Source organism: Siniperca chuatsi, linkage group LG9 (assembly GCF_020085105.1).
Source record: "Siniperca chuatsi isolate FFG_IHB_CAS linkage group LG9, ASM2008510v1, whole genome shotgun sequence".
NCBI classification, from domain to species: Eukaryota; Metazoa; Chordata; class Actinopteri; order Centrarchiformes; family Sinipercidae; genus Siniperca; species Siniperca chuatsi.
The window spans coordinates 30,827,984-30,851,967 of record NC_058050.1 but is presented as its reverse complement, the minus strand read 5'-3'; the positions used below and the strand labels follow the sequence as shown (position 1 = coordinate 30,851,967).

General features: G+C 41.6%; 1 protein-coding gene across 5 annotated transcripts in view; it reads left to right on the top strand.

Moving 5' to 3' along the window:
* wdr26a (WD repeat domain 26a) overlaps positions 1-23,057 on the top strand; it is a 29,391-nt gene extending 6,334 nt beyond the window's left edge. For 2 of the 5 annotated variants that reach the window (XM_044206501.1, XM_044206508.1), the window contains exons 6-16: positions 6,285-6,441; positions 6,824-6,962; positions 7,070-7,210; positions 9,223-9,342; positions 12,117-12,310; positions 16,074-16,152; positions 16,258-16,387; positions 16,938-17,132; positions 17,253-17,288; positions 17,797-17,915; positions 20,594-23,057. In XM_044206501.1, the coding sequence (XP_044062436.1) occupies positions 6,285-6,441; positions 6,824-6,962; positions 7,070-7,210; positions 9,223-9,342; positions 12,117-12,310; positions 16,074-16,152; positions 16,258-16,387; positions 16,938-17,132; positions 17,253-17,288; positions 17,797-17,912 (1,307 nt within the window). In that variant the 3' untranslated portion in view covers positions 17,913-17,915; positions 20,594-23,057. The remainder of the gene's footprint in view (positions 1-6,284; positions 6,442-6,823; positions 6,963-7,069; positions 7,211-9,222; positions 9,343-12,116; positions 12,311-16,073; positions 16,153-16,257; positions 16,388-16,937; positions 17,133-17,252; positions 17,289-17,796; positions 17,916-20,593) is intronic. The other 3 variants (XM_044206506.1, XM_044206505.1, XM_044206507.1) reach the window with 3 other exon arrangements.
* The last annotated feature ends 927 nt before the right edge of the window (positions 23,058-23,984 follow it).

The following is a 23,984-nucleotide window of genomic DNA, read 5'->3' as shown; positions in this document are numbered from 1 at the left end:
GAGACCACAAGGCAGCACAAGGCATGGTGCTTTTCTCAGTCTGGATGTAGTAGTGTTACTTTTGGCAGAGCGGGTCGTCCACTAATCGGAAGTTTGGCGGGTCGATTCCGGCTTCCCCAGCAGTACAATACAGTATGTTGATGTGGAGAGGCCAGAACGTTAGTGTTTTAGTATTCCTCATTACATATATTAATTTATTATTTTAAAACAAGCACAGCTGGACAACTTTCTCAAAGTCCATTCGTTTCAACTACTACTAATAGCCAGTTAAACAACCTGTCACCAGAGTATGATGCCAGTCTTTGTTTTATCAGAATAGGTGATCGCCTTTTCCGGTTCACCACTCTACCAATTCTACAGTGTGTTGATGTGGAGAGGCCAGAACCTTACTGTTTTAGTATTCCTCATTACATATAGTCAAATATATAATAAAGTCCTGGACAGTGTTGTTGACAAGACAGGGGCTCCAGTCCGACTGCCTCCTGGGTTTCTTTCCCCAGCTCACCATGTCCCTTCTCCATTAATCTCTGCTTCTGCTTCTTCATCTGCCTGCCTGACCCGCCTGCCTCCTCCTCCTCCTGTTGTTTGGCAACCTGTTTCTCCTCAGACACAACCAAATCCTGGACAGTAGTCCCTGCACAGGCCTGCAGTGACGTCCAGCATACACCAGCTAGCAGCACGACTACATCCTCTTCTACAAGGGAGACATCCAGCTTTTCAGCATCAACCCACCTCCTATGGGGCAGCATCCAGTTCTGCAGCCGCAGCCGCAGCCTCCCACACTGCTCACAGACCAACAGTCTGTGTTTCAGCACTCAGCTCCATCACAAGGAATATTGCCAGCTGCTGGGCCTCGAGATATCTACACGTATCTGCATCACCCTATCAGCTCTCAGAACTCTTCCCCAGGCAATGCCACATCCTTTGCCACTGCACTCTTAAGTTCCAGCCAACAGCCCAGATGCCAAACTTGATGGAGATGGCAATATCCTCCTACTATGAGATTCCGAAGCCCAAGCTAATTAATTTCACAACTGGGAAAGAGAATGATTTCCTGCTTCTGAAGAAAGGACTGGACGGTGTACTGGGTCAACGCCCTCACTTGTCTGAGGACTATAAATTCCAAGTACAGCTAGATGCTCAAATTTCCCAGTGCATTTCTAATAGCTAAGAGGTGTGTCTATGATCCCATGCCATACACAAAGGCCATGCAGATACTGCAGCGCTATGGAAGACCCAAGGTGTCCTTAGCAGTGTCCTTAGTGCACCTGTGGTGAAGCCAGAAGATGCACAGAGCTTTGAGAACTTGGGCCTGTCCGGCAATAGCCTTGTTGGACTGCTTAACACCCTGGATGGAGGGTCTTTAGGTGTGGAAAAGGATATCAGCTGAAAAACCTGTGCCATCTGTGGAGAACATCTGAAGATTCTTTATGAAACAGCCTCCAGCACAAATAAGAGCATCCAGCATGATTTATTTAGATCAAGCCACACATTCTGGCCGAGTAATGTTAAAGGCGGTGCCTGTCAAACTCCACAGTAAAGGCAGAACACTATCCACACATGCTATCCTGGACAACGGGTCAGAAAGGACCATCATTCGCTTAGATGAAGTTCTTTAACTGCAACTGGAGAGAGTGGAGGAGTCACTCAAACTCAGATCTATCAGGCAGGAGGTTTCAGAGCTGCAAGGAACATCTGTGTCACTTGAAGTGTCTACTCCAGGGTTCCCTCAAATCAGACATCACATCAGCAATGCCTTCACTGCCAAGGAGCTAAATCTTGCCAAACAATCCTGCCCCATCGTAGAAAAGGTTTCAGTCGTAGTCATCTGGACACTGTTTTCAGAATCAAGACGTTTCGGCTCCCATCCGGAAGTCATTCTCAATTGTGAAAAAATTTGACGGGAACTGGAAATTTAAACTACTCTGAGTTACATAAGCCCTGCCTTCAGGAAGGAATCTGCCTGAGTATCTGTAAATAGCTAGTTTCACCTGAAACTGACCTAATAGTTTCAAGATGGCCCAGTAATCAGTAATCAGGCCTATTGTTCTCTGGCTGCATCTACTTCATCACTGCTAAGTGCCTGATTAGCATGTGATAGGCGTGACCAAGGTGATAATACACTCTGATAGACTTTGGGCAGATTAAATCTCAGACCACCATTTCTGTTCAAAGAGGGGTTCTCTTTCTTCACAAAAATGGCTTCCTTGACGCCCCGTTCAAACCAACTCTTCTCTCTACTAAGAATCTTCACCTCGCTGTCTTCAAATGTGTGGTTTGTAGCTTTTAAATGCAAATGCACAGCGCTCTGTAATCCTGAGTTAGCGTGTCGTCTGTGCTGATAAAGTCTTCTGTGAAATGGCTGTTTGGTTTCGCCTATGTACCGTTCTTTGCAGTTTTCCTCACTGCACTGAATGGAGTAGACAACATTGCTCTGTTTCTGTGTGGGTAACCTGTCCTTAGGGTGAACGAGTTTCTGTCTTAAAGTGTTGCCTGGTTTAAAGAAGACAGGAACATCGTGCTGTCTAAAGATCCTTTGTAGTTTTTCAGACAGTCCAGACACATAAGGAATGGAGACACCGTTCCTTCTTGGTTCAGTTACACTTTTGTCCTGTTTTTGGCTCTTTTAACTTTGTTGATAGCCCAAGTAGGATAACCACAGGCTGAGAGTGCATTCTGGACATGCCTTTCCTCTTTCTTCTTACCCTCTGAGCCTGTGGGCACTTCTTTGGCTCTGTGCTGTAATGTCCGGATTACACCCAGCTTGTGCTGTAATGGATGGTGTGAGTCAAAGAGCAGGTATTGATCCGTATGTGTTGGTTTCCTGTACACTTCTATCTGGAGCTTTCCGTCCTCTCCTCTGAGAGTAGAACAATCAAGAAAGGCCAAGCGGTTCTCTTTTGCATCCTCACGGGTGAACTTGATGTTGGGGTCCACCGTATTAATATGCTCTGAGAACGCTTCCAAGTCTTGTTTTTTGATTTTCACAAAGGTGTCATCCACGTAACGGTACCAATGACTTGGTGGTGTGCCCGGGAACGAGGATAATGCCTTCTTCTCAAACTGTTCCATGTACAGGTTGGCCACAATGGGAGAGACCGGAGAGCCCATAGCACAACCGTGAATCTGTCTGTAGAAGTGTCCCCGAATTGGAAGTAGGTTGTGTTGAGACAGATGTCTAATAGTTTACATATGTGTTCAGGTGTAAGCTTGGTCCTTTGCTGCAAGGTGGAGTCCTCCTGCAGTCTTCTCATCACCGCTGACACTGCTTCTGAGGTTGGGATGCAAGTGAACAAGGACACTACATCATAAGAAACCATAACGTCATCTGGGTCCAACTGGAGATGTTTCACTTTGTCCACAAATTTCTGTGTGTTTTCCACATGATGTACTGTGTTCCCCACCAACGGAGCCAAGATTGTAGTCAAATGTTTGGCTATGTTGTATGTGATGGAATCTGTGCTGCACACGATGGGTCTGAGTGGAACATTCTCTTTGTGAATTTTGGGAAGGCCATAGATGCATGGAATGGCTTCCCAGGGTATAGTCTGTAGTACAGAGGCCTGTCTATCACCTCCTCCTTCTCAAGCTTCTGTAGACAGTCTATAACCTTCTTCTTGTAGCCATTGGTTGGATCTCTTTTAAGTTTTTGATATGTGGTTGTGTCTTCAAGAAGGTTGTTGACCTTGGTTTCATAATCGGCTGTGTTCAGAATCACAGTGCAGCGACCCTTGTCTGCTGGTAGAATGTTTATGCTGTGATCCTTCTGCAGTGCTGAGAGTGCCCTCCTCTCTTCGGATGTAATGTTGGAAGGAGGTGGTTTGGCACTCTTTAATGTTGCAGTGACACGTAGCCTCAGGTCTGCAGCCTCTGCTTCAGTCATCTTGTTCTTCCTAATGGCTGTTTCGGTGGCTGTGATGTAGTCCACTGTAGGGATGTGGTTGGATGTAACTGAAAAGTTGAGCCCTTTGGAGAGCACATCTTTTTCTGCCTGTGTCAGGATGCGGTCTGATAAGTTTTTGATCCAATTGTTTCTGTTAATACATGTCTCACTTTGTTCAGTCCCTGATCTCCTGTTGTGCTGGTCCTTTCCTAGATTCTTCTTATTCAAAAGGATGTTAAATTTCTTAATTTGCCGCTCCTTGCTCTTCCTATGTTGTGCACCCTGTGCTACCTGTGTAAAGTCCATCACTCTCTTGAGGATTTCTTCTGGGACAATGCTTGATAACTTCTTCTGCAAAAATTCTATTCTGTTCTTCAAATTGTCTATTCTTAAGTTGTTTTCCCTGATCCTTTCACTAAGCATCTGGGTCAGGTTTCTTCTCCAAATCTTCTCTGCTCTGTGTCCTTTTACTGGTGGTTTAATCTGTAGGCTCTTGGGAATAATCTTGCTCTGCCTGCATCTTAGATTAAAACGGAGATGGTTCCTGTGGTCTGCTAATTTCCTGGCTGTGTTTTCGAGTTCCCGAACCAGATCCACGGTTTTCTGCTTTCTGATTCTGAAAACAGTGTCCAGATGACTACGACTGAAACCTTTTCTACGATAGAACACTCCTGGACGAATGAGGGACTACACCGTCTTATTTTGAAGAATCCTGCCCCATGACATTCTACGGCAGAAGTATGCCCACCTAAGAAATATCCCTACAAAAGGGGTACAGCATATGCTACTTATTGGCTCAGACAACCCACAGCTCATCACTCCAACATCTCTTGTATGGGTGGGGCCACTAGGTAGCCCTGTCACGGTTAATACAAAGCTCGGCTGGGCTATTCTGGAGCCAGCTACTTTCCTCCATCAGCCCACTGAAGCCACATGCCTTCAAACCTCACTGTTCCCTTCCCTTTCTCAAAGAGATCTATGTCACAGTGTGGAAAAATTATCATGTTGAACCACGTGCAGCCCCTGATGTGCCAATTATGCTATTATTGCTACAGGTGGGTTTGAAGTCAGGCAGTGGCTCAGAAATTATCCAGAGGCAACAGTCCATCTACACAGTGTGTAACATCTACAGGATTTTAGCCTCAAAATATGACCCCTATGGCTATATGGCTATAAACTGCCCTACACAACACGAGCTAAAATTCTTGTGCAGTCACTCTGGAGGAAGGAGAGAAGCTGCAGCTACACTGCACCTGAAATGCAGAACTACTCTGTGGAATTGCATGTTTTCTGCTACGCCTCAGAGTGTGCCTATGGAGCAGTGACATATCTGCAGCATTACTGAAATACAGGAACTGACTGAGGTAGAGAAATGGAGATATGTGATATCTGACCACAGTCCTGTGGATGACATTACCTAGGGGAAAACTCTTCTGGAGCTGTCTGAACCAAGTCAGTGGAATGAAGGCCCTTGCTTCCTTAAACAGATACATGAATACAGGCCCATTCAGCCTCTGCTAGGCACAATTGATGAAAGTGAGTTAAGGAAGTCTGCATTCTGTGCCCATGTTGTTATCAACAGTTCCTCTCTGCCTAGTCCTGCACAACACAATGCATGGGCTGACTCGATCCAGGCTACATACTAGTATCTTCACGGGGTGACTGCGCCTCCCGTGTCAGCCTCACGGTGCATAGACACTGAAATTCAACTCCTAAAACAAGCACAGCTGGACAACTTTCTCAAAGTCCATTCGTTTCAACTACTACTAATAGCCAGTTAAACAACCTGTCACCAGAGTATGATGCCAGTCTTTGTTTTATCAGAATAGGTGATCGCCTTTTCCGGTTCACCACTCTACCAATTCTACAGTGTGTTGATGTGGAGAGGCCAGAACCTTACTGTTTTAGTATTCCTCATTACATATAGTCAAATATACATTTGGTTGTGTATTTCCAGATACCATTCCACATGTTCGTTGCACATGTTCTGATGATAGAGGAATAAAGTCCTGGACAGTGTTGTTGACAAGACTGTGGACGTCATTTATTCATCATAGTCGGTCACCTGCGCCTTCTAACAGAGGACAGGAATGTCTACCTGTTAGAGACACACATACAGTGTGTCTCTAACAGGTTGAGTCAACTCCTGTTGGGAGGCAGGTTCAAAATGGAGACCAAAACAAATGTACTACATACAAGTATAAAAGAAACAGCCACGCGAACGTCTCTGAGCAACCCCCATGAATGTTCAGCCTAGAGAAGCAGAATTCCAGCTTAAATGACTGTCAAATGTTTGTCAAATTTCCCTTTATGGTTATTCCATACTCTGATGTTTATTACTGTAGTTGGCCACTATATGAACTAACTAACTGAACTAATTCGAATCTTTCTTTGTGTGCAGCGTACCTGCCTCCGTCAGTGATGCTGCCTCCTCGCCGCCTGCAGACCCTGCTGAAGCAGGCGGTGGAGCTGCAGAGGGAGCGCTGCCTCTACCACAACACCAAGCTGGACTGTGGACTAGACTCTGTGTCCCTGCTGCTGGACCACGCCTGCAGCCGGTGAGAACTCACACATACTGTACCACCCAGGCTGATTTGACATTTCTCTGCTTTAAAAAAAAAAATTCAACCATCAAAGGTTTTGATGGTTGCAGTTGCATTTGCAGTTTGGCCCATAGAATTTTATTCGTGTCTGGGTGGACACAATATTTATTCCATTAAAAAATGTCTATACTCATCTCTATGATGATTTTTACATAGATAGAACTAGAATCAGTTCAGATTAGGGATTTCTCATTGCCAATTAGTGTAGTATTGATGAAGTCTGCAATAAATATGTAATCATTCAAACTACATCATCGCCAGTCATATAAGCAAAATGTCCAACCATAAAAGCTGTTATGTTTTATTTGCATAATGTGTGCGTGTTCCCAATCTTTAGGAAACAGTTCCCTTGCTACACTCAGCAGATTCTCACTCAACACTGCAATGAAGTCTGGTTCTGCAAGTTCTCCAACGACGGCACAAAACTGGCAACTGGGTCCAAAGACACCACAGTCATTGTGTGGCACGTCGACGCAGTAATCAATCATTTACTTACCAATTTCACTTTGGAGCAGGAAAAATTAGTCGGTGTGTGAGAGTTGAAATAACTGGGTCATTGACTGGTTTGTCTGTTGGTTGACAGGAAACCCAGCAGATGAAGTTGATGAAGACTCTGGAGGGTCATGCTTATGGTGTTTCATACCTGGCATGGAGCCCTGATGATGCCTATCTGATAGCCTGTGGTCCTGATGACTGCTCTGAGCTGTGGCTGTGGAGTGTACAGGTACAACATCTCTCCCCCAGGTGCAGAATGAAAGTGCGTTTCAGTTAGTCATTGGCTTCGTTCCTCTCTGACTAAATTGTGATCCACATTTAGAAAAATCCAACCAGTAAAACAACGCCAAAAGTAATTGAATGACAACTGCTGTCAGCTGTGTGGTGAACATAAATCAGCAGCAGGCCACCGGCCAATCACAACTGTGTTGAGGCAGCTAGGATCATTCTGCATGATTTTATTTATGTATTCATTTGTTTCTCACAAACTCTGACTTTCTGAGTGCAAGCTTTAAAAAACTGGTGAGTGCACCTGCAAGAAAAGGCAGCATTTTATCATAGACATTAACTATGTAATAATAGGAAAAAGTGTTTCATTGTACACATTTTATTGCCTTTGACATTGTTTGTTTTTCACAGTTTAATTGTTTACTTGAAATTGAATTGATTTAAAGGTTTTTGACTGTAAGATAATGTTGAAGATCAGATCTTTTCAGCCTTCAGTGTATAACACCGCTCCATCCTATGTGCTCTGTCACCATATGTCATTCATCCCCTGCAGCTAAGATTATGATAAAAAAAAAGAATGGATTGAAGATTGTAGGTTTGTGTCGACCTCATAGTTCTCTGAATTAAAAATATTAGTGGGATTTGTTGGGTCCAGACCTGCTCTATAGGAAAAGTGCAATGAGATAACTTCTGTTATGAATTGACGCTATACAAATAAATAAATAAATTGAACATTAGTATTGACAAATGCTTACATGCTTACGGGATTATTTGATTATCTGCAATTAACTATGCAGCTCTAACTCAAATGTATTTTTTGCTCATAATTAGAATCAGTGGGTTGTGCAACATTCAGCCAACCAACTTCTCCATAGCAGCCAGCTGTTACAGTCCGTCTATCACACTCTCAAAACAAACTGTAATCCAAACTGATTCTTCATGTTCAAAGGAACAACTCTGCTTACTGTCTATTTGTTGCTGTTGTTAAATGTCAGCTCACTATACAGCATGGGCCCCCTGCCCTCCCCCTCTTTGCTGTAATTACTTGACCCCCACACAAGTTGAACCTCTCTCAGCTTCTGTAGCACTCTGTTGTAAAAGGATAGGTTCACATTTTCATCAAAGTCTATCTTATGTACATTGATCATGTTCTTTGGATGTTGTTGTGGGGTCTCTGAATGGCTGACTAGGCCACTCCAAAGTCTTCATTTTGTTCTTCTTCAACGTCCTTGACCTGAATCCTATTGAGATGCTGTGGCATGATATTAAAAAGGCAGTTCATGCTCGAAAACCCTCCAATGTGGCTGAATTACAACAATTCTGCAAATATGAGTGGGCCAAAATTCCTCCACAGCGCTGTAAAAGACTCATTGCAAGTTATCGCAAACGCTTGGTTGCAGTTGTTGCTGCTAAGGGTGGCCCAACCAGTTATTAGGTTTAGGGGGCAATCACTTTTTCACACAGGGCCATGTAGGTTTGGATTTTGTTTTCCCTTAATAATAACTACCTTCATTTAAAAACTGCATTTTGTGTTTACTTGTGTTATCTTTGACTAATATTTAAATTTGTTTGATGATCTGAAACATTTAAGTGTGATAAACATGCAAAAAAAATAAGAAATCAGGAAGGTGGCAAACACTTTTTCACACCACTGTATATCTGTAATAATAACATTGTAGTCTTTTGCTGGGATCTCTGAACACTGTTGCTGGACAGCTAGTGTACAGTGGGTTTAGCAGAGCGTTTTCCCTGTAAACAGCTGCCAGAGTTTGTGCACTGAAAAACCAAAAGAACAAGCTAAAAGAGGCTAATAAGCTCTGTAGTATTCTCATTCCATTTAGTCTTTTCCAAACCCATTCAATCCTGAAGGGAGAACGGTATTAGCCAATAAGAGATTGTTTTTTCACGTAATTAGAGGGTCACATTACAACACACTGATTTTAAGTTTTTTGTTGAGTGTGTGGTGTCTGATCTTTTCAGTCAAGTTTCTCTCTCCTCTACTCTGTTGTGTAGACAGGGGAGTTACGTACAAAGATGAGTCAGTCTCACGAGGATAGCCTGACCAGCGTGGCCTGGAATCCAGATGGCAAACGCTTCGTCACCGGTGGCCAGAGAGGCCAATTCTACCAGTGTGTGAGTATCTTACACAGCACAGCATTACATACAGTGCATTTACATACCACTCACTTACATCAAATACATATATTAGATGTGAACTGGCGGCCTGTGCCAGTCCAGCCCGCAGTTTGCCTAATAAGGCTGTCCTGATATTGATACTTTGATGACTTGCACTTTGAAAACATACTATGTACAATTTTTCATGTCTTTCACCTGACTTCAATGCTGAAATGCTTCTTGTTTGTTCACTAGAGGAACTTTGGATATCTAATTGAAATTACATTCACAAACACTGGGGCTCTAAAGTGGGGTTTTAAAGTAGTAGACCAGTTTGATCTGGGTTTCATCTGGGCTGGTATGTAAAAAAAAAAAAAAACTGTCCAAACTTTGAAAAGACCTTTTGTATAAAGAAACTAAAAGTAGCTTTCAGCAAATTCTCAAGTGTAATTCTCAAGTGTGGAGTAGCAGGACTAAAGGTTATGTGTCAGGGCCGCAGCACATCAATCATCATGGTTTCATGCACACCTTATCATGATGAATCCCTCTGAAAGCCTCATCATCAGTGTTGTGCAGACAAACAATGCCAGGGTTAAAGTGCATCTATGAGTTCACTTTGAGCATAATAAGTTTGTACATTATAATGTCCCAGTTCACCACAAGGGAGGGGCGTGTAACTAGTCATCTTTATTATCATGCCATTATTATTATTTATCAAAACCATAAGATCCAACTAGGCAGTTAATCACTCATCAAACCTGTCTACAGTCACAAACACCACAAATTCATCACCCCTGATATTTAATATTCAGCGCACAGAGAGGAACTTATTACAGGGGACCTGTTATGCTCATTTCCAGCTCTATATTTTTATTCTGAGACTCCACTAGAGTAGCTTTGCATGATTCACAGTTCCTTATTCCTTATTTATCTTATACTGGCCCTTTATGCAAACTCTCAGTTCATCCTCTGTCTGAAACAAGCCGTTTTAGCTCCTGTCTCTTTAAGGCCCCCCTCCCTAAAAACTTCCAACTTCCCAGAAGCCTGCCAAGGGGCAGCACCCACTGCTACAGTTAGCAATAGTTAGTGGTTACTTTAGCAGCAAGTAAAGCTAACTGTCCATCAAGAAACTAACTTTCCTTCACAACCGAAAAAGCACTTTCTGCGAGACATACTGAACAACCTCCAAAAACGTGTAGAGTAGTCCTGAGCAGAGTAGTCTCGCATAGCCAGACCCGTCTCCACACTTTGTCTTAGCGCTACGAGCAGAGCGGTCGAGCAACTTAGACACACTGAGCGGGTGGATGGGTGTGTCCCTGTACTTGGGCGTGCTGTGGGTGGAGCAGATGACCATATAAGGATGGCACAAAAGTAGGAAAAAACATTGGAAACCTAGTATTCAGAGCAGTCTGCAGCTTGAGCTTTTTGCTTTTACATACGTTTACCTCATTATTTGAAACTTTGACCACATTTAATACGAACATCCAACATTATAACAGAAAATAAGGAAAAGCATAATAGGTTCTCTTTAATTATGTCCCAGTGTTGATCATAAGTCCTGTGGAAGTCTTATAAAGCCTGCCACTGTTCTACTCCATGTTAAGTAGGTCTTCATATTGTTCTGAGTCTCTTGAAAAACAGGCTGGTTTATGTTCTTTCCAAATTAGAAGAATGATTCTTTAAATTGATAACCCAGTGTCCACAGTCTTTTAACAGTCACACCAATATTAACCTCCGTCTCATTGTGTTCAACATTATACTTCAATATATTGAAACATGAGAGAAAGCTTTGAGTTGAAACAATGATTAATCGATCAGTCAGTCAACAGAAATAATTATTTTTGCAATCAATAAATCATTTAAGTAAGTTTTTAAGCAAAAATGCCAAAAAGTTCCTGCTTCAAGCCTGTCTAATAAGAATATTCAATGTTCTTAGACATCTATCAATATATCTTTGAGTTTTGCACTGTGGGTCAGACAAAACAAGACATTTGAAGAGGTCATCTTTAGTTGTCAGAAATCTGTCACTATTTTCTGACTTTTTATAGGCCAAATGATTGAGAAAACAATTGGCAGATTAATTGATAATGAAAATAATTGTTAGTTGCATCCCTAGAAAGTGTATTTGCAGGGTTGTGGGAGCCTGAGATATTAATTATTTAGATAAAAATTCAAATCAGGTGACAGAAGGATAGATAATTGTAGATGATAACCATCTGTGGAGGTCCTGCCTAAGTTAGGTAGTGGTTGTAAAACAGATGTTAAATAATTCAGTTGTTTCTGGTTTTCCAGAACAGAGAACACAGGGGTAAGCTTTTTTTAAGACCCCTGGAAGTAGACTTGTAATGTGATTTTGGCATCTTTAAAATAATTGTAATGGCTCAAGTTTTTGTTTTAGAAAAATGATCCATCCCATTGAAAACGTGTCTATATGTTGCTTTAAGGCCATTCATTTAGTGTCCCCAGGTCGGATCAGTAAAGGGGAGGGGCAGTGTGCATTGTTCTGTTTACAGAAAGTTGTGAAAGTTCAGTACAGTACTTAGACCTCATCGTCTCGGATGTTGGAGGACACTGTTGAGCAGTTTACAGTCAACAGGTGTCCTGTTGGCCACATAGCTCAAAGTCACTCAGAATCATTAAAAGTGCTGCAACTACAGAATGTTGGACCTGATCATGTCTTTTCAGTAGTCTAATACTGATAAACGTATTCATTGATTGTTTTCAAATAAAAAAAAAAGGAAAATATTGACCCCAAATCAAATGTGGAATGATCTGGGATTTCCCTGCTGCAGTCTGGTGTTGATGGTGTTCCTGAAGGCATTTTGTGTCCTGACTCCCAGGACTTGGATGGGAACCTGCTGGACTCATGGGAAGGAGTTCGGGTGCAGTGCCTGTGGTGTCTGAGTGACGGCCGGACCGTCCTCGCATCAGACACCCACCAACGCATCCGCGGATACAACTTTGAGGACCTGACGGACAGAAACATGTAAGTCCCCCTCTTTTCCTGCTCTTTCTGTAGAAAAAGAGCCTGTATGAAGTTATAAAGCAGTGGTTTCCAACCTTTTGGCTTATGACCCATTCATCCTCACAGAAATCAAATCACACATGACATTTGTTTTCACAGCCTGCACATGGACATGAACAACATACACGTTTGCATTAGTGTGAAGCGCTTTGACTGGTCACAAGACTAGAAAGGTGCTACACAAATACAGTCCATTTACCATTCATGTCCAAACAGCTGCAGTGAAAAAGTACAACTCCTCCCTCTAAGGGTCAGTCTGTTTGACCCTAGGTCACTAAACTGGACACTGAGCATTACATCTCCGCCATAATTAATAATAATTGTGCAATATTCTGTGTAATACTCCGTGCAATATTAGTTTTCCCATGTTAGTTTTTTTTATTTATTGTTATTGATATTATATACCTCTATTACTCTCGACAGTACATGCACCTCCGCTTATTACTATTACTTATTACATATTTGGTTACACTGTATTTTTTACTGTACTTTCATCATCAACCAGTAAACCCACTTGGGACTCGACACTTAGTTTATCTTATGCTTATACCGACCTGATACTTAATTTATTTCTGACCTGTTTTATAGTGTTTATAATGTATCATATCGTTTTCTAGTACTTTCTCCTGTGTGCACTGACGTAAAGGCGAGCTGCTGTAACAAAGAGTTTCCCTACGGGGATCAATAAAGTATTTTTGATTCTGATTCTGACATGCATATTATGGCAGTTATGGGATTCTAATTATTTAGTAACAGAATGACTGGAAAACATTAGGGGTGGGAGAAAAAAATCGATCAGCCGTCAGTCAGCCGTTTTGAATTTACTGCACTTTTAGGTCATTTTTCACCATTTACAGGCTCCGTACTTTAACAAACTCCTCCTAGAGAATGAATGAGATCGACTTCAAATTTTCGTAGAGCAATCTAAAAACTGTGAGTTTTCGTTGAAGAGCGTGTCCGTGGCGGGGTGTCAAATTTTGATGTTTCGCCATTAAACAGGAACTTGTTGTAACTTGACTGTGCATGGTCAAATCTGCCTCAAATGTCACGTGTTTGACAAGAGTCCCTGCTGAGGACTTGTACATGCCAATAAGCAGTTATAGTCATTGCTCCACCTACTGGCAACAGGAGCCAGGCCTTGTGTGACTTACGTGAAATTTTCATTGTGTAGTCCACACTTGATATACTTGAACATCATGTATAATTAGGAGGTGTTGTCTAGCGCCACGTAGTGGACACAGGAAGTGACATTTAACTCCTTCTGTGCGAGGGCCCGTTCATCTGCTTGCAGCTGTTGTTATTATTATTATTATTATTATTATTATTATCATCAGAGAGGTTCAAAAACTTCTCCACTATTTAAGCAACAAAAATTACATCAACTGGCCTCATGGTCACGCTATGACAACAACTAACTTCTGACACAAGCACAAGCTAGCAGCAAAATTCTTTTTTTCCCTGGCTATTGTGGATCATTTCGCATCTTTTTGGAACAGAAAGCTACCCATTTTCACTATGTGATTTATGTCCAAAACCTTTTAAAAGTTCTCACAGATTTCAGATTTGATTCAATCTTCACCAAATTTCACACATGAAAAGTCTGGACCAAGCTACACAAGAGTTATTACATTGTATTTTGATACTCCGTTTCGTTTTGCAGTTATACATTTTTAAAATTGTGTTGTTAAGCTCTATTTTACATAAAACCAAATTAATCAAAATTGGTTCAAGCTATTGGAACCAAATTTGGTACACATATTCAGATGCTAGCCTCTAGAGTGTGCCAAAAGTTCTAAAAGTTTTTTTCTCATAATTGACTGCACATTTTTCTCTAAAAACAAGAACACATGATGTATGGTCTTGTCTCAGGCAGCAGGTAAAAATTTGGTTTTGATTGAACAAAGTGGGCGGGATTTCTAAGAATGTAATCAAAACTGTAGCAACACTCAAAACTTCAAAACATTGTCGAAAATCACCAGAAGGTCCTAGAGGCACTGCAGCCAACAGTCCATCACTCTGTGTTTTTCAAAATTTGCAAAATAAATTAATTCCAAAACCTCCTAAAGGATTTCTTCAACTGCTACCAAAATTGATTCATAGATTGTTTAGATTCTGAGATGAAATGTTTTGAAAGATGTCCAAAATGACAATAAATGTCTTAGCGTAATATGTACTGTACTAACATGTCCTAACTTGCCAAATGTGTGATCAAACTTCATGAGAATATCACAAAACATTTCTGTGTTGATCACATTCATGCCTGATTTATTCCAGAGCTTTATCTGTAAATTTGACATTTCCGCTGCATTAATTTCCATAGACTCCGTTTTATTTCTAATTCAGCCTGTGAAAACAAAAGAAACCCAGTTCACAAGAAGCCACTGCTAGTCTAGGGATTAAGGTGCCGACTTCGACCTTTCTCTCTCTCCCCTGTTGACGTGGTAGTAAAGACATAAAATGCCCTAATAGTTCACCCTTTTTTGTGTGATTGTTGGATTGCATCTGACCATCCGGACCAGTTGTCTCACAGCGGAAGGTGATAGCCGGGGCTTTATTCCAGATCTTGGCAAAGAGACCACTGTTCCCAGTTCTTTGTACTTACCAGCAATTGTTTGCAGTGATGAGCTTGGGACCTGAAGCCCCCACATATACTCACATAGAGTTTTACACATGCACATGCAGACAGATGTCCACACACGTACAGATGTATACATCTATGCATACAGGGCTCCAAGAGGTATCTTATTTAGAGCTGCTATGGCAGACTGGATGAAACTCCTCCCATTAGTAATATTTCACAAAAAAGCAAGGGACCTCTTGGTTGGTCGGCTGGGAACCGCTGCTATAAAGGTTTACCTGTTTATACATAGTGGTTTGCTGCATTAATGCATGGGCATTTATGCTTTTTTTTTTTTTTTTTTTAGCTCTTTGGAATGAGGTGGTCTTTTTGATATACTGTATATTTTCTCCCTGATTTCTATCTTGAAATGGGACTATTTTATCCAAAGCAGCAAGTTTCCTTAACACAGAAAGGGTTTCATAATTTCAGATCAGTTTGTGATGGTATAAATGTTGTTTTCTCCACCCAGTATGACTCAGTATGTGGTCACACATGGGGCCTTCAGCGTGATCATTTGAAGAATGTCACGAGCAGTATTAATGAAACAGTATCAACAAAAGTGTGATCGAACCATAAAGAGGGCACAACCAGGTCTTGTAACAGACTGAATTTATCAACCACACCATCCTGGGATTTCACCCAAACACTTGTACACTAAGTACAAGTGTGGGTTTCCACCAACACAGACAAGTACACAAATAGATATGAATTTTATCACAAGAAAATACTATTAATATTTAGTTTTTATTTGCTTTCACAGAATTAAATGCCTGAAGACTATTTCTTTTTACAAGGGCATTCAACTTCACAACATGACTGAATGAAACAAACAGCAGTGTCATAATACAACCACATAACATACCTCAACCAGCGAATGAACAGGGACACCAGCAAAAGAGGGAGGACGTAGATTTATTTAGGTATTTAGGAGGTATTTTTTGTATTATACCTGGTTAATTCAATGGGTGTGTAGATTTAATCTGCTGCAATATCAAAACATTGTTTTGTGACAGCTGTTTTTTCTCCTGTCTCGAAGCAGTGGGCCTCTCTGTGCAGCAGTATTTGCTCTGCCTGTGGATGATGTTGTGTGTTGTATCATTCCAGAGTGCAGGAGGACCACCCCATCATGTCTTTCACTGTTTCCAAAAACGGAAGGTTAGCTCTGCTCAATGTTGCTACTCAGGTGAGCAGCTTGTTACTTCGTCATGTTTCACACCGCAATATACTTTCCTTTCATTTGAACTTCAGCTAGTTCAGTGTTGATTTTAAAATGTTAATGCGTTTGTAGGGAGTGCACCTATGGGACCTGCATGACCGGGTGCTGGTGAGGAAGTACCAAGGGGTGACCCAGGGCTTCTACACCATCCACTCCTGCTTCGGAGGGCACAATGAAGACTTCATCGCTAGTGGCAGCGAAGGCAAGACAACATAATGTTCAGTAGAAAGCTCCACTCAGCTCAGCTGCTTTCTGTTGTGGACTGAGACAGATTAAAAAAACAGAATTAGAAAAGCATCACTATGATGACATCAACAGGGATATTTACTCAGACTTGACAAAGCTCCTCCAGAGCCACAGACTAAAGGTGGAATTATGCTTCTTTGAAGACATACGTAAAAAATCTCTGCAAACCCATGCAGAGAAGGGTGTTATGGGAAACCTTAGGTCGCAGAGGCTCGCTGAGGAGCCGATGTGCACATCTCCTAAATCTCAACAAAATGTCCTTCGGATGTGTTAAGCAAGTTAAAAGTAAAAGTTGAAAAAGTAAGCGTCATGCAGTATAAGTGGTATGTACAACACATGTATAAAACAAATGGCCACGCGGTCGTCTCACATTCACCTACGTGCAGCCTGAGAAGTACTCCACATGCTGAGTAAAAAGATTTTCATTTGTAATATTGATGAAGTTGCCATTTAAGTCTAATCCAATAAACTGGTAGCAACTGATGAAGTGTCCTGTCTCCTGTCAGACCACAAAGTTTACATCTGGCACCGGCGCAGTGAGCTGCCCATTGCAGAGCTGACTGGTCACACCCGCACAGTCAACTGTGTGAGCTGGAACCCCGTCCTGCCTGGACTGCTGGCCAGCGCCTCCGACGATGGGACTGTCCGAATCTGGGGACCTGCCCCCTTTCTGGATGTCCAGGATGCAGAAGGGCTCAATGGTATGAACATGGAAACTAGTATGTATAGTTGTTCGGGAAAAATTTGAAAGGTTGTGCAGGTCATCAGTGTATGAAATCAAAGTATTGAGTGCTGCACATTTCTCTCACTGTTTTTGTTAGATTATCTTTCAGCCACTGCTTTCATCAGACTGGAGGGTGAGAATCCACAGTTTCTTCCTGCATTTTTTTTTTAAGTAACAGCCACTGTCCTCCTAAACACAGGGACATTTCAGCTTCTGAATGTTGATTAAATGGTAAATGGACTGCACTTATATAGCTCTTTTCTACCTTAACGGAGAAAGCGTTTTACAATTTGCCTCTTATTCACACACATACACCCACACACTGATGGGAACGAATTGCCAACACTGCAATTAAAGGACAACCCACTCTACCTCCTGAGCCACAGCTGCCCCTATATATTAAATAAATCAAATATATATTATTATCTTGATTTGAAATGAAGATTGAGAGATTGACTCTTCGTGGCTTTGATGAAGTTGGAACATTGACTTTTTTGTCAAAATGTGTACATCATGTGAGCAGTCAGTCACAAGACACAGAATAAAAACACAAAAACAATAACAGTTCAAGAGAATGCAATTCTAAAATAATGCGTTTTTAAGAGATGAAGAAACAGATGGTTTTGCCTGATCTCCGACAGGCTGTTCCAGAGTCAAGGGCCCTGACTCCAAAGGCCCAGTTTCCTCTGGTTTTAGGCTCCACCTCGGAACTATTAACAGACCCCTACTGGAGGATCTCAAGCTCAAATTGGGTTAGCAGGTCAGAGATATAGACCTATGATAATATCTTCTCATTTACTTTAGCTGAAGAAAGTTTTTGTGACCAGTTTTTAACCTCTGTAAGGCGGGATTGTTTGCTCAGTTGTGTTGTGTTGTTGAAATCAAAAGACAAATAGATCTGGGAGTCATCTGCATAGAAATGGAAAGTGATATGGTGCTTTTGAAATGTTTGACCTCAAGGTAGCATTTAAAGGGAGAATAATAACTGACCAAGTACTGAACCCTGAGGCACTCCATTAATGATGCAAAGACCACATAGAAATTAGTATTTTTTTAATTGTATTTGTTTTAAATAGTAGAATAGTAATTGTAGTGTTAATATTAATAAATTAGTAATAATAGGAATGACTGCTATAGGAAAAATAATGTAAGTATTAGTAACAGAGCCATTAACAACAACTGTAGAAGCAGCTGTTGAGCAGGAACACGGGGGCAGCAGGTGGCCCACAACCACAGATCCAGTCTCTGCAGCTCCGGAGGCAGAAATACCTGCTGGAAGCGACAGAAGGAGAGAGGAGAGAAATGAGAAAGCACAGATCTACGGGAGAGAGAAGATGTTGAGTTAGTAACGTGCAGTAATGGGATAAAAATGCATACAGATGGAGAGCAGGAGAGAGGAAAGAGGTGCATCATGGGAAGTCTCCCGGCAGTCTAGGCCTATAGCAGCATAACTAAGGGATGGTTCAGGACTCACCCAAGCCAGCCCTAACTATAAGCTTTATCAAAGAGGAAAGTCTTAAGCCTACTCTTAAATGTGGAGAAGGTGTCTGCCTCCTGAACCCAAACTGGGACCTGATTCCACAGAAGAGGAGCTTGATAACTGAAGGCTCTGGATCCCATTCTACTTTTGGAGACTCTAGGAACCACAAGTAACCCTGCATCCTGGGAGCGCAGTGTTCTAGTCAGATAATATGGTATTATGAGATCTTTAAGATACAATGGTGCCTGACCATTAAGAGCTTTGTAGGTGAGAAGGATTTTAAATTCTATTCTGGATTTTACAGGGAGCCAGTGCAGAGAAGCTAATATTGGAGAGATATGATCTCTTTTCCTAGTTCTTGTCAGTACACGTGCCGCAGCATTCTGGATCAACTGGAGAGTCTTAAGGGAGTTATTCGGGCAGCCAGGTAATAAGGAATTGCACTAGTCCAACCTAGAAGTAACAAATGCATGCACTAAGTTTTACAGTTGCCAATGGCTACACAGAAAGTCCTTTCAGAAAGATAGGAATAAAACCAGTTGCAAACCAAGTGCTGTCAATAAGCTGTTCTGTTTCAAGACCTTAGCCAAGAAGGGAAGTTTAGATATTTGACAGAAGTTATTTAAAGTGGATGGATCAAGAGATGGATTTGTGAGAAGTGGTTGAACGATGGCTGATTTAAAATACTAAGGCACTTGACCAGATGTAAGTTTAAAATTGATTATGGCTAGAATAAATGGACAGATTGACTGAAATATCTCTTTTAAAAAGTGAGTTGGAAGAATTTCCAGGGAACCCGGAAGGTAATTTCATTTTAGTAATGATATTGATTAGACGCTTCCTAACAACCTGGACCCGATACGAGGAAAAGGTAAAAACTCTTAACATTTATCAATTGAGAGTTCAATGATAATATGGAGGAGGGTGTGGTGTGCTAATAATGTCAAAGACACATCTGAAGTTGTGTTTATGTTTCACTATAAGATCCAAAAAATACTTTGTACGTGCTTTTTGATGAGATCCCTCAGCCTTGCAAGGTGAGTGAAAGGTTTTGTAGCCTTCCATTTGCCTTGTGCTTGGCGACTGCTCTGAGCCTAAAAGGAGCACCTTAAATAGACAGGAAGTGTACAGTAGAGGGTTTGCCATTTCAAAACCTACAGCACACTGTGCCAAGACTGAGCACGTTTTGCCCAATCTGCCTGCTCGGAGAAGGTCAGCAGCTCAGTGCACACAGCTCAGCTGTATATTTCTTAGTATTATTATATATCAGTTTATTTGGTGAAGGCACACAAACCCATATTATTATACATTTTTCAACTGAAAAAAGTGTAATTAATTCCAGCGAGACAGAATAAAGATTAATGAGTGATTCTTACCAGCGTCTGTCATCCAGCTCTTTGTTTCTAATATTTTGTCCAGCCCTGAATATTAGGAACACCTCTCTGTATAACACAATACAATTCAACAGTAGCACAAAATGCAGCCTTCAAAATGTTCATAAAGTTGAATCAGCACCTCTCTAATAAGTGAATATTAAAACCTTCATGACAGGAGGATTTATTGCAGGACAATGGGATTATATCCTAATAAACTGGAAACTCAGTGTGATAACATGCGCTGCTGCCAAGCTTTTAAACTGGTCAATACAGTACAAGTTATCGACATTAGACTCCTGGCTGACTTTGACACCACGTGACGCTGGTGATTTTATTTCCCATCCTGGCAGCAAAAACAGCACTGTCAGCAAACGCACCTTTCAGCATCTGTGCTGGTGGTTTCTGGCAGTGTCCTCACTAATGATGAATGCAATGAAAATCTGTGGACAACCTGCAGCCTGCTAACATGAATGAGTGAATTAACAGGCCAGTTCCATGAGCGGCAGGTGACGATAATGATGATGATGATGATGATGATGATATCAGGATGATGTGACCTCTGTCTTTATCCTGTCCTGTCAGAATGTTGCAGCATGGACAGCTGATGATCTGTTGCTGTGAACCTGAGGAGCATCCGGACTTTGTAGACACTTGAATGGATGAAGCGGGGAAAGCTTTGGTGATTGGACAGCTGCTCCCTGGAGGCGGGGCCAGCAGTGCTGCGTGTCAGGGTTTCACAACACAGAGGTGTCAGACTCTGGCCAGGTGAAGCTGGGCTCCACGACCTTCAGCGTCTGACCCACCTCCTCCTCCTGTCCAAACCCGTTCCCTCAGCATCATCCAGGACCACCCATCTCCTCTTATTTATTATCAACGACATTATTTATTCATGAGTAGTTCACTGACTGTGACATAGCAGCACCTGTGGAGGGTGTGTTCTTAGTTTTCTTCAGTCCTGTGTCTGAGCTGCTCACATGAAGAAGCTTCAACTTTTTTCCTCTTTCACCTCCTGAACCTTTTAAGAGATTTAACCTACAGGAACATTTGATGGATGTAACACCCACTTGAAGAGTCATCTTTTAAATGCTAAATTTAAGTTTTTTCTTTCATCTTCCCTGCTTAAAGTCAGAGAAAGAATAGTATTTGATGAGCATGTTGCATAGGATTGCACAAGACAACGTATTTGATGGCTAACTCGTGTTTTACACTCGCAGTATGTCCAGCTATATCTGTTAAAGTACGTTGAGTGGTTGACTGGCTGCCTTCTGAGAGTATACAGCAGATTTGCGGAAACCGAAGGATTATCTGTCAACCCTTACCTCTCTGTATGGATTATCTGAGTGTAGTTTATGTCATGCCATCAGTGTGGATTTCCTAATTATTTTGCTGTTACATCTTTGCTCTGGCTTCACTATTTGCTCTTTATTTCTGTTTCCATTGCAGCCTGTTGCCATCTCTCCCTGCATACAAACAGCAGTCTTCATATGAATTTCTTTTGGTTTGGTTTAGTTGTTACATGTTCTAAGTTGTTTTTTATTTACTACAAGTGGAGCTGTAACATTTAAAGAGACACTCCCTGATTTCGTACTGTACCCAGTAGAGCCCCAAACTCCCAGCTCAGCTGTGAACTGTTTTAAATGCTAAGGTTGGCGTTACTCTCGGTTTCATATTGTCAACAAATCCCATTGGTTCCTATTGAAGATGTAAATCTTTAAAATCCGCTTGCAGATGTATAGTTTCTTCATAAAAAGGCTGTCGTTTCCTCCAACAGCTGCTCGCTGTAGTTTTTATCAGATAACAGGAGGAAACAGTGCGTCTGTTGGGGACTATTTCCAGCGGCGGATGAATCCACATGTGGTGCTGTAGTGAGTGTTTGGGGCAGCAGGACGGTGTGTGTGGGACTGAGTCAGAATAAACTACAGTGTGTGTGTTCATGGTGATGAAGGAACATGTCAGCCAGTGCAGCAGAGCGGCTCGCTGATGGAGCTCTGTGGCTCAGAGGAGGAAGATCCATCAGCTGTGACACACACACACACACACACACACACACACACACCTGTTAGCAGATACGTTCACTGCTGGTTTGGTCTGCACATGAGATTTGTTCATGATTTAAAAAAAAAAAAAAGATAAAAGAAAATTGCCAGCCTTATCCTTTAAATTCAACACATCACACAGTAACATGGAGAGTATCTTTAACAATCAGTGTGTAACACATTTGTACACGTGTAACATAAAGTTATTATGAATTTCTACAAAGTGTTTCCTTTCAGAAAGTCAAAAGAACAATCTTGCCTGATATGTTCTATGTAATATGTGCTGTATATTTGTATGTTATGGCATGTATTATGAGGCTGTGTACAAATGGCAGACAGGATGACGTGTGTTCAGGGTTCCTACACCTGTTTTTATTACTGTCAAATTCAAAACGGTTTCAGCTACTCTTCCAGAGCTTCATACCAACTTGTCTTGACTGCATTACTGTTGTAATATAAAGCAGCAAGTTTACTTTTACAACTGCTAACAGAGAAAATTTGTTTTGAAATTCACAAACTACAGTGCAGCCAAACTCACATGTCAGCCTGCTGCTCTGGTGACATTTTCCCAAACTGCTTCTCCGGATTCTATTTCCAAGTTTCTTTTCTAAAAGCTTCCCAGTCCTGGACGATAACTGCAGGACTGTCAGGACTGTGGGGACCCTGTTATCTGCCCAGACACCATCACAGCCATCACCAGCTTCAACTCTGCCATCACAGAACACACACACTAGTGGTACACAACAATAGATGTCACACACACACACACACTTGATTCAGTCACAGATCTACTTTCTGCTTCTGTGACTTTCTTTAGTTTGTTCTTTCCTCTTCTTGCTGTAAGAAGCCAAAGTAGGAACTTTGTTTGCTTGCAGGCAGTTTCTGCCAGAAACCATTTTACATTTTAAATGTGTTATTACAAAAAGTGATTGTACTGTTCTGTATTGTTCTGTAGGAGAAGTGTTATGTATGCATATTTTAAATAAAGCATTCAGGGTTTTAAAATGTAATTTACTTTGAAATGTCCTCTTGATCTATACTTAGTACAGTATGTTTCTTTCCTGTGTCTGCTTGGTGTCTTGATGCACTGACCAACAGAAACCCCTAAGCCCTAGTTTGAGCAGAACCCATTCAGACCCTGCGTCCATGAACGGTGCATGCCTTTTTTGTTTGTTTGTTTCAGCCAATGAAGGTGCACTGTTTTAAAATTTGACTTCAGCTTAGTAAGTAGATTCAAGCTAACCATTTAAGGTAAATTGTGCCTTACAAGTTGTCAGAGTGAGGCATGTTAGAACATCAGCACACCAGAGAGACAAAACATCAATTTCTATACAAATATCAATATTATATTATCTTATTTACTTTATAATATTAAAAGTTAATTTGAAGATGTTTTCACTGTGAGAGAGAAAGCAGAGCAAAGCACAGAGCCCCATTCTTAAAACATGGCTTAACTAATCCAGACTAACATGATCTTGGTAATTATCTGCCATCTCTGCTATCTTGGTTTAGTTGGAGGATTTATTTGTTAATCTTAGATTCCTTTTTTTTAACAGTGCACTATTATTATTTTAAAGCGGCTATAATCGATATTTTTTATAATATTGTATCAAATGACAAGTGGAATCATGTGACAGTATAAAAGGCATCATTGAAGCACCTACAGAGAATTATCACCCCCACTCTGCAGCTCCTCTCAGCTTCACAGAGACTTTCAGCTCGTTGTTCACCTGTCGCTGCTCTGGTTCGCTCTCAGAGCGCCGTTTCCAGAGAAGAAGAAGCTGTAAAAAGCCGCTGAACTCGAGCTGCTCGGCAGCAGACAGCAGCAGATGCAGTCAGAGAGCAGCTGCTGAACATAGCGGAGCATCTAGCTGCTAAAGAGCCAGATGTTTCCCTCAGCAGCTGCTGGAGACCAAACAGAGCTGACAGAGAGAAGA